Consider the following 19,085-nt stretch of genomic DNA (forward strand, 5'->3'; position numbering starts at 1 on the left):
GGAAGAAGCCACTGCTCCAAACCCGGCATAGAAAAGCCAGACTACGATTTGCAACTGCACATGGGGACAAATATCATACTTTTTGGAGAAATATCCTCTGGTCTGATGAAACAAAAATAGAACTGTTTGGCCATAATGACCATCATTATGTTTGGAGGAAAAAGGGGGTGGCTTGCAAGCCGAAGAACACCATCCCAACCGTGAAGCACGGGGGTGGCAGCATCATGCTGTTGGGGTGCTTTGCTGCAGGAGGGACTGGTGCACTTCACAAAATAGATGGTATCATGAGGAAGGAAAATTATGTGGATATATTGAAGCAACATCTCAAGACATCAGTCAGGAAGTTAAAGCTTGGTCGCAAATGGATCTTCCAAATGGACAATGACCCCAAGCATACTTCCAAAGTTGTGGCAAAATGGCTTAAGGACAACAAAGTCAAGGTATTGGAGTGGCCATCACAAAGCCCTGACCTCAATCCTATAGAAAGTTTGTGGACAGAACTGAAAAAGCGTGTGCGAACAAGGAGGCCTACAAACCTGACTCAGTTACACCAGCTCTGTCAGGAGGAATGGGCCAAAATTCACCCAACTTATTGTGGGAAGCTTGTGGAAGGCTACCCGAATCGTTTGACCCAAGTTAAACAATTTAAAGGCAATGTTACCAAATACTAATTGAGTGTATGTAAACTTCTGACCCACTGGGAATGTGACGAAATAAATAAAAGCTGAAATAAATCACTCTCTACTATTATTCTGACATTTCACATTCTTCAACTAAAGTGGTGATCCTAACTGACCTAAGACAGGGAATTTTTACTAGGATTAAATGTCAGGAATTGTGAAAAATTTAGTTTAAATGTATTTGGCTTAGGTGTATGTAAACTTCCGACTTCAACTGTAGCTAGCTAGCTTGCTGTTGCTAGCTAATTTGTCCTGGGGTATAAACATCGGGTTGTTATTTTACCTGAAATGCACAAGGTCCTTTTTTTCTGGATCTTTGTAGAATTCGGACCCATTTTGATTAACACAAAATCATGTGTTCTCTACTCCGACATTTAATCCACAGATAAAAGGGGAAACCTAGTTAGTTTCTAGTAATCTCTCCTCCTTCTGTAGTTGTAGTAGTAGTAGTAGTAGTAGTAGTAGTAGTAGTAGTAGTAATAGTAGTAGTAGTAGTAGTAGTAGTAGTAGTAGTAGTAGTCTTCTTCTTCTTCTTCTGTGGACTTTATATGTCGATTGGCAACCAACTTTAAGGTGCATTACCACCAACAACTGGACTGGAGTGTGGACCTCAGTTCATCTTTCAATCACCCAAGTGGGTATATGCTCCTAAAAACCAATGAGGAGATGGGAGAGGTGGGACTTGCAGCGTGTCAAGCATCAAAAATAGAACCCATTTCTATTTTAGCGCCTGGCTGCGTAGACGCGCGCGAGCAGTTTAGATGAAATTATTGAATAACATGTATGAGTACATTTATTTTGCAACGCTTGCGCACGCAATGCAAGTGGTGTAGTCAGCATGTAAGGCCTAGATTCAATCAGATCAAGCGTTAACCGATAGCAGACACTCTCACAAAGCGGATGTTTTGGCAGTGTTGACTATATAGAAATAATTACGCTCAAATTGAAAAATCATTATATGAAATAATGAGGATTTTTATCATCCTAATCGAAGTCTAGATAACATTACACATTCTAGTGTTAGAACTTGTAAACAAGTCTGCATGGGGATTTCTGTTAATGCAACTCCGTGCAGCCAATGGCCGCTTTAGGTATAATGCCAGCAGCCACTTGTGGATTTGACAGCTCTAATGAGATTCCACCTCCGACACCGTCGAAACAACCGCTATGTGGATGTCACCTCTAAGCCAAAGTGAATCCTGACACTGGTCACCAACACAACATGACTCAAGCCGAGGGAATTCATATGTACTGTGTACTGAAATTATGTCTACCAAAGCTGTTGCCAGAGAATTGAATGTTAATTTCTCTACCATAAGCCGCCTCCAACGTTGTTTTAGACAATTTGGCAATACTTCCAACCGGCCTCACAACTGCAGACCATGTGTAACAATGCCTGCACAGGACCTCCACATCCGGCTTCTTCACCTGCGGGATCGTCTGAGACCAGCCACCCGGACAGCTGATGAAACTGTGGGTTTGCACAACCAAAGAATTTCTGCACAAACTGTCAGAAACCGTCTCAGGGAAGATCATCTGTGTGCTCGTCGTCCTCAACAGGGTCTTGACCTGACTGCAGTTTGGCGTCACAACTGACTTCAGTGGGCAAATGCTCCCCTTCGATAGTCACTGGCAAACTGGATAAGTGTGTTCTTCATGGATGAATCCTGGTTTCAACTGTACCGGGCAGATGGCTCGTGTGGGCGAGCGGTTTACTTTTGTCCACGTTGTGAAGAGACTGCCCCATGGTGGCGGTGGGGTTATGGTATGGACAGGCATAAGCTACGGACAACGAACACAACTGCATTTTATCTATGGTAATTTGAATGCACAGATATACTGTGACGAGATCCTGAGGCCCATTGTCTTGCCATTCATCCGCCGCCATCGCCTTATGTTTCAGCATGATAATGCACGGCCCCATGTCGCAAGGATTGTACACAATTCCTGGAAGCAGAAAATGTCCCAGTTCTTCCAATGACTGCATATTCACCAGACATGTCACCCATTGAGCAGGTTTGGGATGCTCTGGATCGACGCGTACGACAGCGTGTTCCAGTTCCCGCCAATATCCAGCAACTTCGCACAGCCATTGAAGAGTACTGGGACAACATTCCGAACATGCGAAGGAGATGTGTCGCGCTGCGTGAGGCAAATGGTGGTCACACAAGATACTGACTGGTTTTCTGATCCACGCCTCTACCTTTTTTTTAAGGTATCTGTGACCAACAGATGCATATCTGTTTTCCCAGTCATGTGAAATCCATAGATAATGGCCTAATGAATTTATTTAAATTGACTGATTTCCTTATATGAACTGCAACTCAGTAAAATCTTTGAAATTGTTGCATGTTGCGTTGATATTTCTGTTCAGTGTAGATGTACAGGTCTTATCTCAGACACTAACCATCTGCTTATCTCCAGATTATCTCTAGCTGGCTGTCTCTCCATTCCTTAAATTCACTCCACCTTGTTTATAGTCTCTGTCTGTCTTGCTACCTCTCTTTGCAATTCAAGATGGCCGGATTTCTTCTTGCCCCTCTAAAGCCATTTACAGATTAAAAGATCATGGTGAGGGAACCGGAAGGATAAACTATAAAACACTTTTGAGGGTACAATTTTGTAAGTTTTGTAACTTAATAGTAATGTCAAACATGTAGAAAACTGTTAGTGGTTTTGCTAAGTGGTGATCAGAATCACTCGATGACACCCCATCTGATTTTACAAATTGCAGTTGATTTTTTTCTTTTTTTTTCTTTCCAATTCAAATTATTAATAGAGAGTAGATTTCATTTGACAAGACATGATACACTTACTTTTGTGCCCTATCATAAACACATTCAAATATAGCCATCATTAGCATTGTACTGGAGGATTCCACTTATTAACCACAGGAACTCACTCAGCAACAAACCACTAGTTTTAAATGTGGTTACAAATAACATGGCATTACAGGAAACAATAGGTATAATGTTTTTTTTTTTTCTAGCTACATACTGTACATGTTGAAAATGTTTTAAGACTGCAACATTAACCGTAACAATGGAAGATACAGTGGGGGAAAAAAGTATTTAGTCAGCCACCAATTGTGCAAGTTCTCCCACTTAAAAAGATGAGAGAGGCCTGTAATTTTCATCATAGGTACACGTCAACTACGACAGACAAATTGAAGAAAAAAAATCCAGAAAATCACATTTTATTTGCAAATTATGGTGGAAAATAAGTATTTGGTCACCTACAAACAAGCAAGATTTCTGGCTCTCACAGACCTGTAACTTCTTCTTTAAGAGGCTTCTGTCCTCCACTCGTTACCTGTATTAATGGCACCTGTTTGAACTTGTTATCAGTATAAAAGACACCTGTCCACAACCTCAAACAGTCACACTCCAAACTCCATTATGGCCAAGACCAAAGAGCTGTCAAAGGACACCAGAAACAAAATTGTAGACCTGCACCAGGCTGGGAAGACTGAATCTGCAATAGGTAAGCAGCTTGGTTTGAAGAAATCAACTGTGGGAGAAATTATTAGGAAATGGAAGACATACAAGACCACTGATAATCTCCCTCGATCTGGGGCTCCACGCAAGATCTCACCCCGTGGGGTCAAAATGATCACAAGAACGGTGAGCAGAAATCCCAGAACCACACGGGGGGACCTAGTGAATGACCTGCAGAGAGCTGGGACCAAAGTAACAAAGCCTACCATCAGTAGCACACTTCGCCGCCAGGGACTCAAATCCTGCAGTGCCAGACGTGTCCCCCTGCTTAAGCCAGTACATGTCCAGGCCCATCTGAAGTTTGCTAGAGTGCATTTGGATGATCCAGAAGAGGATTGGGAGAATGTCATATGGTCAGATGAAACCAAAATATAACTTTTTGGTAAAAACTCAACTCGTCGTGTTTGGAGGACAAAGAATGCTGAGTTGCATCCAAAGAACACAATACCTACTGTGAAGCATGGGGGTGGAAACATCATGCTTTGGGGCTGTTTTTCTGCAAAGGGACCAGGACGACTGATCCGTGTAAAGGAAAGAATGAATGGGGCCATGTATTGTGAGATTTTGAGTGAAAACCTCCTTCCATCAGCAAGGGCATTGAAGATGAAACATGGCTGGGTCTTTCAGCATGACAATGATCCCAAACACACCGCCCGGGCAACGAAGGAGTGGCTTCGTAAGAAGCATTTCAAGGTCCTGGAGTGGCCTAGCCAGTCTCCAGATCTCAACCCCATAGAAAATCTTTGGAGGAAGTTGAAAGTCTGTGTTGCCCAGCGACAGCCCCAAAACATCACTGCTCTAGAGGAGATCTGCATGGAGGAATGGGCCAAAATACCAGCAACAGTGTATGAAAACCTTGTGAAGACTTACAGAAAACGTTTGACCTGTGTCATTGCCAACAAAGGGTATATAACAAAGTATTGAGAAACTTTTGTTATTGACCAAATACTTATTTTCCACCATAATTTTCAAATAAATTCATTAAAAATCCTACAATGTGATTTTCAGGATTTTTTTCTCTCATTTTGTCTGTCATAGTTGAAATGTACCTATGATGAAAATTACAGGCCTCTCTCATCTTTTTAAGTGGGAGAACTTGCACAATTGGTGGCTGACTAAATACTTTTTTTCCCCACTGTATATATATATTAGCATCATTCCATATTTGGTTATAGTATCTCAGGCAAAAAGAGAGCCCTATGCTGTGGTACAAGTTAGTACAAAAATATAGCAGGAAATTAATATCACATATTCTTAAAGAGAAGCAGAGAGATGTGTGAAAATGGGTAACAAATGCTATTAAAACTTTTTTATATACATGTATATGCAGTAGCTATAATTTGTACTCTTACCACGATTGTAGGCATAGCAATTTCTGAATCACATCTAATAACGTCCCCTTACAGTTCGTTGCAACTGATTGACTGGTGTGTGGCTTAATATGGGGAGTATTATAATAAAAATATCTAATTTGAATCAGAACTCATCTTCATTAGATTCAAGATAGACTGTGGCAACTCTTTTCTTATGAGTGACCTTCAGTGGGGGATCCTGTCCTTGGCCGTTATTTACATCCATCTGGAAGGTGAAGGACTTCTCTGATGGCCCCAGCTTGATGTGCTTCTCAGTGACATCAGTTGTGGACTCTCCTCCCTGTCCCTCACTGCTAGTCACCCAGCACATCTCCTTGGTGTCCAAGGTGTATCCTCCCTCTGCTCCAAGGTTGTGGTTGGAGGAGCGTAGAGCCGCCATGATCTGCTCCTCAGATACATCATCCCCCTGCAACCCGGAGTCCTCCAGAGTTGTTGAGTTCTTGAGCTCTGCCACGATAGTCGTGGTTTTGTTGTCAGAGGACTGGTGTACTTTTTTTTTGTCAATAGACATGTTCTGAGGACTATCATTGCCGCCTCTTGTGAGGAGAGCCAACTCTTCATTCAGGCTCCCTGTCCCTTGGAGCTGCTCTAGGGCTCCCCTCAGCTGCTCTTTGGGGTCCAGAGTTTCCTCTCTCAGGTATCCAAGCATTGACTCCTGCATTGTGGGGGAGACATTGATGGTCTCCACTTCAATGATGCACTCTGGGAAACTCTTTCGGTCCAAGGACTGGTCACCTTTCATGTACTGGCTGTCCGATGCAGATCTGTAACTATCGCTTTCCCCAACAAACATTCTGTTCTTTGAGAGTCCCCCCTCCTGGTAATACCTTTCATCTGAAAGGTCGTCCACCACTCGTCCACCACTGAAAGGTCGTCCACCATTTCCATATGATGCAATAACACCACCCTCCTCAGGCTCTGACAGATTGCCATCAGGTGTGGAGACAAAATACTCTTGAGACTCTTGGTCGTGACTGTAGTATGGAGATTCACTATCTCTGAAGTCTTCCTGGACCTTCACAGAGCCACCATTACTGCCATAGTTTGCAGCTGTCATGGAGGTTTTCATTACTTCAGCACCACTCTCATGGTATTTGGTGCCATTAGGGTCATTCTCTAGTTCTTCAATCTGAAAGAACATTGAAGAGGGCTTGGAGAACTTGGGTGTGGACTTCTCCTCAAACTCGTACTCCTCGTCACTGTAACCCTCCATTGGTTCTTCGATGATCTCCACATTGACAGACTTGTTTCCCATGTCCTCTCCTCCATGCAGCCCAAGGCTGAGCAGGTTCTGAATCATGTTTCCTGTTGCAGTGCCCTTGATATCCTCCAGTGACACGTGTTTTACTCCCTTGCTGAGCAGTTCCTCCAGTGCAAAGTCCTCTGACATATCCAGTTCCTCTTGCACCTTGGACTCCAGGATAATCTGTGTCTTTGTTGACCCGTCCTCCTGCTCCGTTTTCTCCACATGGTAAGTGATCTTGGAGTCTGGAGATGAGCTGCAGACCTTTCGATCCAAACCAGCAGGTTTCATGACCTTCTCAATGAGTTCCTCCATAGACACAGAGTCTAGAACCATCTTATCACTTGTCGTGGTTCCTGTAATGCTGCCCTCTTTAGCATGCATCTTGACATTCTGAAGACCAAATGCATTTCCTCTCACCTCTCTTTCAACTTGCCTCTCTGCTTTCTTTTTGCTGTCCTCCTCCGTGTTTCTGCTAAGACTCATCATTGGTGGTGACACTATTCTCACTGATTTTAGGTCAGCAGTGGGTGAGGCAATGGGACTGGACATGTTTGCTGTGCCTCGAGAATGGTCAAGAGAATCCTTAGCTGAGTGTTGTGATACCTTTTTGATTCTCACACTCCTCTCCTCCACAACTTTCTTCTGAGCATCTATATTCTTCTTGTCGGTACTCTGGGCCACAGGTTTAACGGTAGTGGAGGAGGAGCTTGAGGATGCAGACTGGGATTTAGTGAATGAGACCATGTCCCTTCTGGCGGCAGGACTCTGATTCCTGTTGTAGCTGCTGCCTGTGACTGAGATAGGGATGACCCTGGAAGGACTGGTGCGACCATACTGAAATGGAACAGGTGATCTTCTCAAGCTTGAGGTTGGCTCCATGTATTTCACATCCAGATGTTTCCTGACATCCTGTCTGGTTGATGTGGAAACTCTTGGTTTGTAGTGTTGTGGAGGCATCATCTTAATATCTGAGGTAGAGAGTGAAGCACCAAATTAATGCTGTTATAAATTGGGAAATGTCTATCACTGCATATACACTGGGTGTACAAAACTTTATGGACAGCTTCTTAATATGAAGTTGCACCCCCCCTTTTGCCCTCAGAACAGCGTCAATTAGTCGGGGCATGGACAGTATCGAAAGCGTTCCACAGGGATGCTGGCCCATGTTGACGCCAATGCTTTCCACAGTTGTGTCAAATTGGCTGGATGTCCTTTGGGTGGTGGACCATTCTTGATACACACAGGAAACTGTTGAGCGTGAAAAACCCAGCAGCGTTGCAGTTCTTGTCACAAACCAGTGCGCCTGGTACCTACTATCATACCCCTTTCAAAGGCACTTCAATCTTTTGTCTTGCCCATTCACCATCTGAATGGCACACATACACAATCCATGTCTAAATTGCCTCAAGGCTTTAAAATCTTTCTTTAACCCATCTTCTCCCCTTCATCTACACTGATTGAAGTGGATTTAAGTGACATCAATAAGGGATCACAGCTTTCACCTGGATTCACCTGGTCAGTCTATGTCATGGAAAGAGCAGGTGTCCATAATGTTTTGTACACTGTATATACAGGTAACTGACAAACATGGAAATATGAGGAATACAAAGTATATTGAAACCAAATGCTTCCACACAGATGTGGTTCCTCAGTTAATTAAGCAATTAACAACCCATCATGCTTAGGGTCATGTTTAAAACAGCTGGGCAGGCCATTATTTTGGCTACCATTGCTATGCCCCCATAAGATGGCAATGCCCCCATCCACAGGGCACGAGTGGTCACTGAATGGTTTGATGAGCATGAAAACGTTGTAAACCATATGCCATGGCCGTCTCAGTCAACAGATATCAAACCAATTTAACACTGTTCTGGCTCATGGTGGCCCAACGTCCTATTAAGACACTTTATGTTGATGTTTCCTTTATTTTGGCAATTACCTGTTGTTTGTGTAATTAAGAAAAACTAATGAATGCTACTAAAATGATGTCACCAATAGAAAAAAATCCTAAAGTAAATTTACTCTCAAGTGTATAGTAACACAAACGTCCCAGCCGAAAGTATGACTTATTTGAAAATAATGTACAATACCTATGACTCTTTCTCTTGACTGCAGATATTGCTGATGCTCTCCTTCAATAAGTGCCCTATAGAGAAACAAAAACAAAATGGCATTAAAACCAAGGGTACATACATGGCAATGAAATGATTAGATTTGTATTCTTAGGGCAATATTGCTTCTTCAAAATGAAGCAATGGTTTGTTTTCAAACAAATACAATCACCTCACAGGAGGATGCTGATCATCCTGCCCTGCCATCTCAAACCTCAAATCAAACTCAGAGGTAGGATACCAGACGATGAACACAATGCATGGGTCTGGCCATATACAGAAAAGAGCAGAGGTCAACAACAACACTTTACCACAACAGACCGAAATACATCTAACAACAAACATACTGTACCAGTAAAGTTGAACAGCTCACCTACCTCGGCAAAGCAATGGCTCCACAAAATAAGCGCTGGAAAACAAAAGCTACCGTAGGAGACTTTGCTGAAGCTATAACCCCTGTGAAAGTCTCCGGTGTGCCTCCTGAAAGGCTAACCTAAAAATAACAGCTACAATGCATTGCTGTCTGCTTTTTACTGTGGATCTTAATGTGTACACAGGCACGCACACTAAGAGACAGACCAGCTTTCCCACTAACTCTCCAAGGAAGACATTTCATTTATTCCAAATATTTTAAACAAAGTGCAGATGTACCGGCCTAAGTAGGCTTACAAGAGAACTCCATACAGAGCCTAGGGAGACCAGTGAATATTATGTAAATAAATATCCTTGATATAGGCCGCAGACCAGAAGAAACAAAAAGAGACCAGTGTTTGTATTACATTTCTGAAAGCAGGATAACAGGGGTGAAGCAAATGAGTTTTGACATGGATATTTCATTTTAAATGTCATTGCTTGATATAACTATGTGCATGGATTGTACTAGTGTTGTGGGACTAAAATAGCCTCTGTTATGATAGTATTGAAGTGTTCTTGAAGTGATCCAATGTCACCAATATGATTTGTCGTGACATTGTATTAGTCTGGCATTGCCATATCAGGGCTCAACAAGACATTTCACAAATCACTTCAATACTTTATTTCTAACAGAGAAATGAATAGCACATACTTCCTGTTCACCTCAGACCAAACTGTTTAGGTCTTGGCTGTTTACAAATGAGCAAAATATCCCTACAGATATCACATTGTGGATAACATTAGGAGTTAATATTGGTGAAGGCTGTGTGGAGGAATGCTAAGTGCCCCTGCCAAATGGGAGGGCAGCAGAGCAGTTGCTTTGCAGTTACAGTGAAGGGTGAAATCACTACAAATACATTTCAAGACCAACAACACTGCAGCATTGAAGGGTCTGTGTTGGGCCTAACATGACAGAACAAGCTTCAACAGGCAAAACAGATGTATTACTATACTGTAAAGGCTGCTTTGTAATTCTATGGTATTATTAAGCTGCAATAATAAACTCACTGTATTTACAAAAGCACTACACCACAATTCTCTCAGCATTTCCTGAGAATCAGCATTTTCAGCCACCTCCACTGATTTCCAAAGATACTGTAGTAAAAAGGAGCACTGCACAAGCTCTAACCCATGAGGCAGAATAATGTAACATGACAGTTTTAATTATGCTTGGATCATGTGGGAAGTAAGGTTGTTAGTACTATGTCTTGGTAACTACTGTTGGTTGCATAACAGCAATCTCTGCTAAAAGTCTCTATAGTGGTCTCTATATAACTCAGAAAGGACTAGCTGTACATAGGAAGACCTACTTGTAGTAAGCCACCTCCATGCCCAGATCCATCTTGATCTGCAGGAGCTGCTGGTGGTCTCTGACCTTTTCTGCCATGGTGTTGGCCAACATTTCCCGCTCCCGCTCCAACTCATCAATAATCACCTGCAAAGAGACAATGGAATGTAATTGTGAACATTGTCTTCTATCCTGCCCTACATTTTTCTCAAATACTGTTATGAGACTATAATTATAGGGTCGGTCTATATGGATTACATATTAATACATTTACTACATTGCTCATTACATATTGCAATATCAGATGTATGGAATTCAGATGAGAGATTGTACCCCGAATACGAATATAAACACATCTTTCAGGCCACAATTTACTGTCCAGATTTATCCCTCTACAGTACCCATATGATCATTCATTGTACTATGTGTCAGTTTCAATAAGGTATTTTGGTTCACCATCTAACCCTCCTCATTTATCCCTCAGTAGGTAACTGATCCAATTGTATTGAGTGTGTAAGGGTGAACGTGGCAGTGCTGTTTGTGTTGTGCACCTGTTTCAAGGCCCTTGAGACACCTTCCATAGTCACCTCTCATTTAAAGGAGAAGCAGGATGAACTGGCTGAATCATGGGTGATCCCTCTAACACATCAGACTAAACAGCTAGGTAAACAACTGTCCCTTTAAGTCTAGTCTTATGCTCGCATATGGCAGGGTTCCCCAACTGGCGGCCACAGGCGGAATTTGGCCTGCGGGTGGTTTTATTTGGCCCCCTGAGTTTTCTGAGCAAAAAAATAAGAATAAAAAACAAAGTTCATTGTTGGACATAAAGAAACACCAGGAAAGTGATTTTAATTTTGGTCATCTTTTCTCAAGTAGTTACATTTATAATAAAGAGACACGTGACAAATACACGCAAGGTTTGAAATGATGATGTTTTAGTCAAATATTACATCTGTTTGGGCTTCTTGTGGTCAATTTGCAGTCTACAAATTATTTGTAATTATGTTCCGGCCCCCTGACCATCCGCTCAAGATAAAATCGGTGTGATACAACCAAATGTCACTCCTCACTGTGGTCCCAACAGGCCTGTCTGGGAACAGGTGCTGGTTGATAGTTTATATGGAGTAGTTGTGCACATTTAGAATCGCAAAGTAGTACAAGGCCCCTCCAAGTAGGAAAGTGATACTTCACAAGGAGGTGTGGCTCATGTATCAATTTCTTAGTTCCTGCAGTAACATTTGCTCCTCTTTTTAATTCCTGTGAGCCAATGTGATTGGTGATTGAAGTACATGCACACCTAAGCAAGAGTGCCCTATGCTGTTCCATTAAATATATGCATATTTTGTGTCGTTTAAACATAACTTTGAAAGCATACTGTGAACATTATCATATATATCAGATCAATAAATTCAGTCATATAGTGAAATTTCATAGCAGTATAATTCATAATAAGGAGGTAAAGGATCCATCTCACTCATCATAATAATTATGCATCATAATATAAAATATGATTTTAAAAAACGATGTTTGAGACTGCAGCAATTGCATTTACTATGGAGTAACAATACAGCTCTTTCTCCTAAGATAGTGGGTGTGGCACCTAGAGAAGGAGGAGGCAGTCAGCTCTGATGGAAAGGCTGGGCAATCTGTGCGCCGCATCCATCACTTTGTAGAAATACATGCATTTCATGATCCATGAACAGAACCAAAAATAACACAAATGTTTGCATTGTTATAACTTTTGTATATATACTGTCAAAAAGACAGACACAGAATGGTGTCTAAACATCAAATGCAAACCCAATTTGCTAACCTGATACTGGGTGATGTCCCCATGGAAGTTCTCCTGCATGTCTATGAGCTGTTCCTCCAGGTGTATTTGAATCTGACCTTGCTTTTCAGCCACTTTACGTAATTTGTCAAACTCTGAGGCATAATGCATCTTTTCCCTTTGGAGATCATCCAGCTTTGCCTGGTCTGCTTTGATCGATTCCTCCATATCCTCGACCTTCCTACGATACATCTCTAAGGTGTCCATCCATCCTTCGGACAGGCTGAGAGCATACTGTTGCATCTCTTCCATCGAGACCACTGGAGGACCATGGTACGTTTGGGTAACAATAGGTCGTGAATGGACCTGGCTCCGGAGTTTGGTAATTTCTTGTCTGTGTGCATCCTCAATTAATTTGTACTCGTTCTCAAGCTGGAACAGACGTTCTTCAAGTTCCCCATTGGTCTGTTGAGCTTTATGAAGCTGCTTCTCGCAGCCTTTTAGCTCTCCACCTATGTCTTTGCATACCACATGCTCCTCACAACACATCGACTGTAACATCTGAAACTCTTGCCAAAGCTTCTCTCGTTCCCTCTCGGCTCTGGACTTTTCGAAAGATAGTTGCCCCACCATTCTCCTCAGGTCCCGCATTTCAGCCATACATTGGTTGTCCCATTCCACCGTCTTCTCTTGTCTTATCTTGTTTATTTCAGTTATGAGGATTGCATTGTCATGCTCCAACTGCTTTGTTCTTGACAGGTACTGGCCCAGTCTGTTGTTGAGCTCCTGTAATTGATGTTTTTCGGCTTCAAAGCTTCTCCTGAATTGTAACATCTTGTCATTTACAAATGTTACTCCTTCGCTTCTTTATATTTCAGTACGGAGAAAATGTTGTTCTGGTCGTATTTGCGAGTGTGTCTGGGAGCAGAGCTGTGATACAACTCAGCATGAGGGCTTGATTTGTCAAGTGCAGAAGGTGGGCGGAGACTTAATCATGGCTTCTAGCGGCCCGTTATCCTGGCAGATGTTAGTGGGTTAAAAATCTTATTTGCTTTTGCTATGGTGGTGGGATATAGCTCTCCCAAGTGGAAAGAAATTGACAATGCAACGGCGCACCCGTTCCAACAGAGACAGTTGACTACAGCCTACAAATTACATTTAAAAAAGAAGGCTCTTAACAAACTATTCTTGATTACACGTCACGGACATAAATGTTATTCATTGGTAGGGATTCTAATTTCTGAATGTACAGAATATTTCTGACTCATCTGCCTGTGTAAAATGAAGAGTATCAGTCTCGCGTAATGGACGCAGATGAAGTCGCCGTGGTATTAACTGGTCTGTGTTACTTTTAAAGTTTTATTTCGAAGTTATATTAGGCTATTGTATGTTTTATTGACAGCTGAGAAATGTATGCTCCTGCTATGTAGGCTATTGTTTGGCTACTGGAATGGAAAGCGCTGGTGTTCCCCTTTGGACAAGTTCTGTTTTATTTTTTATCAGGGTTCGGACCTTTCAGACAGTACTTAGTAAATCCAAGTTGGCAGGCAGCTCAGGTAATGTAACATGTTGGGTATCTCAATTGAATGTGTACATTTAATTCAATACATTTAGTTATTGTGTAAACTATATATCTTATGTCCTGCATTTGCAACAGGGTTTGGGGAAGGTCAGACTGGGAGAGAACATTAATATCTACATTAAAGAGGTACCAGTGAGCTACACCAAATCACAGCAGGTCATAGTTTATTTTATTTATTTTATTTTTATTTTAGTCATTTAGCAGACGCTCTTATCCAGAGCGACTTACATGAGCAATTTGGGTTAAGTGCCTTTCTCAAGGGCACATCGACAGATCTTTCACCTAGTCGGCTCGGGGATTAGAACCAGCGACCTTTCGGTTACTGGCACAACGCTCTTAACCACTAGTTGGCATGTGGGAAACTGTTAACCCAAAGGTAAATATGCATACCATGATGGAAGGGGGGTTGGGACAAGAGTGCAATCCTCTTCTAACAGTCAAATAACGAAAACATGTTTTGCTTCTTTACCTGTGTCTATACTGCTTTTCAGCCCCATTACTGTACTCAAATGTGAAGATTGACTTCCTGACTTTTGTCTGTGATTCCAAGTTTGCCATACACCTTGGAATAGCCCCGGGTTCCAGAGGCATCTCTCTGGAGCAGACAGGCAAGAACCATGGTTACAGTGATAGAGATGTGTGTGGCTTTTGTCCTGTCAATCATTGCTGTGTTGAAGGAGGACCAGACAGACTAGACTCCATCATAGACATGAGGTCCCTCTCCAAGGACCTCAAACAAATGGGTCTGGATGTCATCTACTCAAGGGATGCAGGAAGGTAGGGTTCCATATATCTCAGATATACTGTACATTAATAGTAAAGACAATGATTTGTAAGGCATTCTCTCTTACCCAGGTACCTGTGTGATTTTGTGTATTACTGCTCTCTGTACCATGGCCATGGGAGGGCAGCCTTCATCCACGTGCCAGCCTCAGGCAGCCTGGCCACTCCTGACAGACTGGTGCCCCTGCTGCAGACTGTCATTCAGGCCATGCTCAACCAGCTGGAGGCCCTACAGACAGCACAAGACCACATGACAACTGTCTCCAAGACTCCCGAAGACCCAACCATGGCTACCTCAGGCATAGTGCACACAGGAGATGACCCATGACCGGTGTGAGTTAGATCATGCCGCCCTTATTGTTACTATTCATACTGTATCAATGTGTTGTAAACAGAAAGTCATTCTGCTAAATATACAATAATGGAATACAGTCAGGGTATGTTGAGATAAGCAATCAGTCATGACAAAAAGTCATCTTTCTCATTCACGTTTTTATTCAAATTTTAAGAAAAAAAGAAAAATACAAGAAATTCTCATAGATACACATTAAGAGAATGGCATGTCAAAAATACACCATCTCAACTATACGTGTGAAAAACCAGGAGGCCTCAGATACAGAACTTGCAAAAAGACAGAGTCTAGACAAGCTGTTTAACCAAATCTATTTGCCAATCATTGAAATGACACAGAGATTCAGATTTTGTGAAAGTAAAAGTAAATAAAAACTACGTAAAATCTTCTCAGTAGATCAAGGCCCCTTTTTGAAGTTGTCGGAATGCAAAGCAGAACAACAGTGCCTGAAAAATTATACTGGTAAACCTCAAGCTCATTATTGCGATTTGATTGCATGGATGCATCTTCTATAAACCTGAGGTTTGCATATAGAACATTCTGAAGAAAATACAATTAAAATTATATTAATGATTATTGAAATGCAACCTTTTCAGTCAATCTTATCTCCATGTTTGCAAATTGGCAATGCAAAAAGAAACAATTTCTCTACTGTAAACAACTCTTCTTAAAACTCTAGTCATGCTATTTACTCTCTGCCATGACTACCCGTAATCTACTGGACATGTCTGTCCTATTTATGTCCATGTATCTACTTGAGTTGTGGTTATAATAGGTATGTAACCTTCTGGTAACTAAGGAACCCAGACAGCATTCCAAGAAAACAGATAATCACTGCGCAACAGGCCAACCCTTTAACCAATTTTGATAACTGAAAAAAAGAAGAAATAAATATCACATATCTCTATCTTTTATCATTACAGACACCAACACTTGAAACACTACATCTAAATGTGAAACACTCCCATCCATTAAACTGTACTCAACAACAGAAGCACAGGGACCTTGTTAAAAAGGTGATCTGAATTATTTAAAAAAAATCTGGTAGTATATATATATATATATAGTATAGTATAGTATATATATATATATATATATATATATATATATATATATATATATATATATATATATATAAAGGCGTTTGTTTCTGCCAATGTGCCATTCATCCAACCAAGTCTCTTTTGCTGCACTCATCCCCCCCAATGGATTTAAAGCCTAAAAAAAGTATAACTTCAGAATATTGAACACTTAAGCCTTCCAGGTTTTGTTGAGCTGTGAACCAAAAACCTTTCTCCATCCCGCTACCAAAAAAAGATTGTTTCTTAAACAACTGGTAAACATAACTCAGAATCATGTTTATATGCCTTCAACTCCACTTGACTTTTTGGTCAAATCAGAGCTTCCCCTTTCTATGACCCTTAATGAAAAATACCTTTGATGAAAATTTGAGGTCTAAATCCAACCATGCCATCTCAACTATACTTCCAATGATATTGGCCCAGTCTTGATTGGCCCACCCCCAGATTGAGACACCATTTTTGAAGCAGCGCTATTATCAGCAGCAGTAGAATAGAGAAAGAAGAGGGTGCAGTCTCAAAACTAATCACAATGAGGATGATGATGAAGATTACAATGAAGGGACATTAACATCAACTACCTCAACATCTGAGTCTATTCAGATGTTAAGTCTATTCCAAGCCAATTGGAATTATTTAAAAAAATCTTAACGGGACAAAAAAGATTACTACAATATTTGAATGTGGGAGCTTTGTAGGTGTTATTTAGAAAAGCTAGTCGTTAGGAGCAGGTGGATAGGATGGAGAGATTAGATGAGGAAGGAGTACAGATGAACCAACAGTGTCCTGTCTGTCAGATGCATGAGGAGGTGGAGCAGCAGCAGACAGCTGTAGATGTTCTTTCTACAGTTGGTCTGCTTTGAGACATCCCTCCCAGGACAGAGTATGTGGTGTCTTAACCTGTTTTGCTTTCATGTAAGACAATTACTCCATATTGACCTAGTATCTCGCTAATGCCGGTTATTTCTACACTCAACTGCTCCCAGCAACATAACGGACAAAGCACCTTTTCGTAGTTGTAGCACTGACTTTGAGAAAATGTATGGGGATATTGAGTGTAGGAGTATGTGAGTATGGTTTATGTTGTCTTCACTAAGAGGGTTTCACATAAATAAGTGCCGTCATTTATACTTTAGGGGAAATCAGTACTTTACATAGATATTAGCAACTGACATTTTTACAAGAAGAAATGTCTAAGCTGAAACCAGAAGCCAGTGTTGGCAAACATTCTATAGGAGTTGTTTCAATGTCAGTAGTGGTTTAGTTATCCGGAATACAGGCTAAAGCCAAACATCCTCTGATCTACCTTATTTTCCAATATACAGTACATTACAACAGCAAAGGATTTCTGTCTTGCAAAATGTCTTGAATGATTAAAGATGATAAATGCAATGTTTCCCATTAAAAACTTTTTTGTTTGTTGCTTAACTCCAATGTACTGATTTGTTTTAAATCTACCTAAATACATACAAAATAAAGAAGATACCGTTCAGCTTCACCCTTCTTGGCAGCTGTATGATCTGAGGATTTCTTATTGTGAAATCATTGTTTGCGGAGGAGGGGAGATGGGATTTCTGCAGGGTGTAGCTACATATGAGGACACTGAGGTCCAGACCTCAGTAATAAAAAAATACAATTTACTGTTGAGAGTTAGAATAGTAGAATACATAAGGTGCAATTTTGAAACTTGGTTGTGCATCAGCAGTTTTTCTCTTGTTATATGTCACTTACTTACAGTCACTCAATCAGCCCATGTCCGTTAAAACATTTTAGATTGGTAAATTAGTCTAGTTAGTCTAGCCAGCTATCTAAACTTATAGTAATCATGGCCAAATTCCTGACCGGTAACGCAGGAGACATGCCCAGGGGCCCTGGCCTCCATTGATTTTGTTAGTTACTCTCACACAGAAATCATATTAACATGGCATAAATCATGGCAAAATGTGTAGAATTGCAGGAAATTAGCTCTAAAACGGCAACAAAAAATAGTTATGTATAGCAAACGTATTTGTTCACCTTTTGTTAATAAAATATTTTTTCTGATAGACAAATCCCTCTGTACGTATTCAATTATAGTTTTTAATCTAATTGTGTAATTTATAGGCTATGTGTTTGTAGATCGACTGAGGTGAATGAAGCTACAGCAACCCATGTGATAATGCTTGTTTTTGCTGTTCTCCAAATAGCATTTTACAGTTTAATTGTATAGAAATGCAGTAAATAAGATTCAACTTTCTTAAAATGTCCTTGGCTATGGCCCTGGATGTCTGAGGTGGCTGTGTCCTGCTCTCTACCAATACATACTGTACTGTGACTTTGTGTAGCCTACTGGAAACACTTCCCATCACAATAGTCATTTGATGTTATTCTAAGTTAGCATTATTAGGTAACCAGGTTAGCATGTTAGTGCTCAAACCATTAGAGTTGGACTTGAGAAATACAGGCCAGACAACGTCTTTCATTAAATCAAACCCATAACATAATCTGTACCATATACATTATAATCCTCATACTTTCAGTTAACTACAAACATACTTTATTTTCTATTTAAAATAGCAGAAAATAGCAGAAAATTGAGTTGATATAGAAATCTTTAAGCATATGGGACTAGATAGAATTAGAACCACCCTAGCTACATCCCATCTCCACTCCAACCTAGTGTGTGTGTGGTGTGTATTGATAATGAGGTCTACCCGGATCCAGAGAACTGTGAGGTTACCTTATACGGACTAATGAGAAAAGGTGAGATGTACTTTTGTTTTCATACACATACATATATTTTAAAAGAGTGAGGTAGATATATATACTTGAAGGGAAAAAAAGAAAAACATCCCCAGTCATGACACCAAAGAAAATACATAACAAAATCAAACTTTATACTGAATCATGGGGCCTTTATACAGTGATTT

The 19,085-nt window shown here is 40.9% G+C and overlaps 2 protein-coding genes across 2 annotated transcripts; one reads left to right on the forward strand and one right to left on the reverse strand.

Annotated features, from left to right (window-relative positions):
• Positions 1-5,653: 5,653 nt before the first annotated feature.
• LOC311137517 (synemin-like) lies at positions 5,654-13,214 on the reverse strand (the record flags this gene model as incomplete). The annotated part of the gene is made up of 4 exons (XM_084172044.1): positions 5,654-7,764; positions 8,887-8,942; positions 10,632-10,756; positions 12,423-13,214. The coding sequence occupies 4 exons, from the start codon at positions 13,212-13,214 to the stop codon at positions 5,654-5,656; spliced, it is 3,084 nt and encodes a 1,027-aa protein (XP_084028170.1).
• Positions 13,215-13,684: 470 nt separating this feature from the next.
• pgpep1l (pyroglutamyl-peptidase I like) lies at positions 13,685-15,073 on the forward strand (the record flags this gene model as incomplete). Its single annotated transcript, XM_084172049.1, has 5 exons — positions 13,685-13,718; positions 13,884-13,936; positions 14,038-14,118; positions 14,513-14,739; positions 14,818-15,073. The coding sequence occupies 5 exons, from the start codon at positions 13,685-13,687 to the stop codon at positions 15,071-15,073; spliced, it is 651 nt and encodes a 216-aa protein (XP_084028175.1).
• Between the last annotated feature and the right edge of the window lie 4,012 nt (positions 15,074-19,085).

The sequence above is a fragment of the Coregonus lavaretus genome (genome assembly GCF_964263955.1).
Source record: "Coregonus lavaretus genome assembly, chromosome: 11".
Lineage (NCBI taxonomy): Eukaryota > Metazoa > Chordata > Actinopteri > Salmoniformes > Salmonidae > Coregonus > Coregonus lavaretus.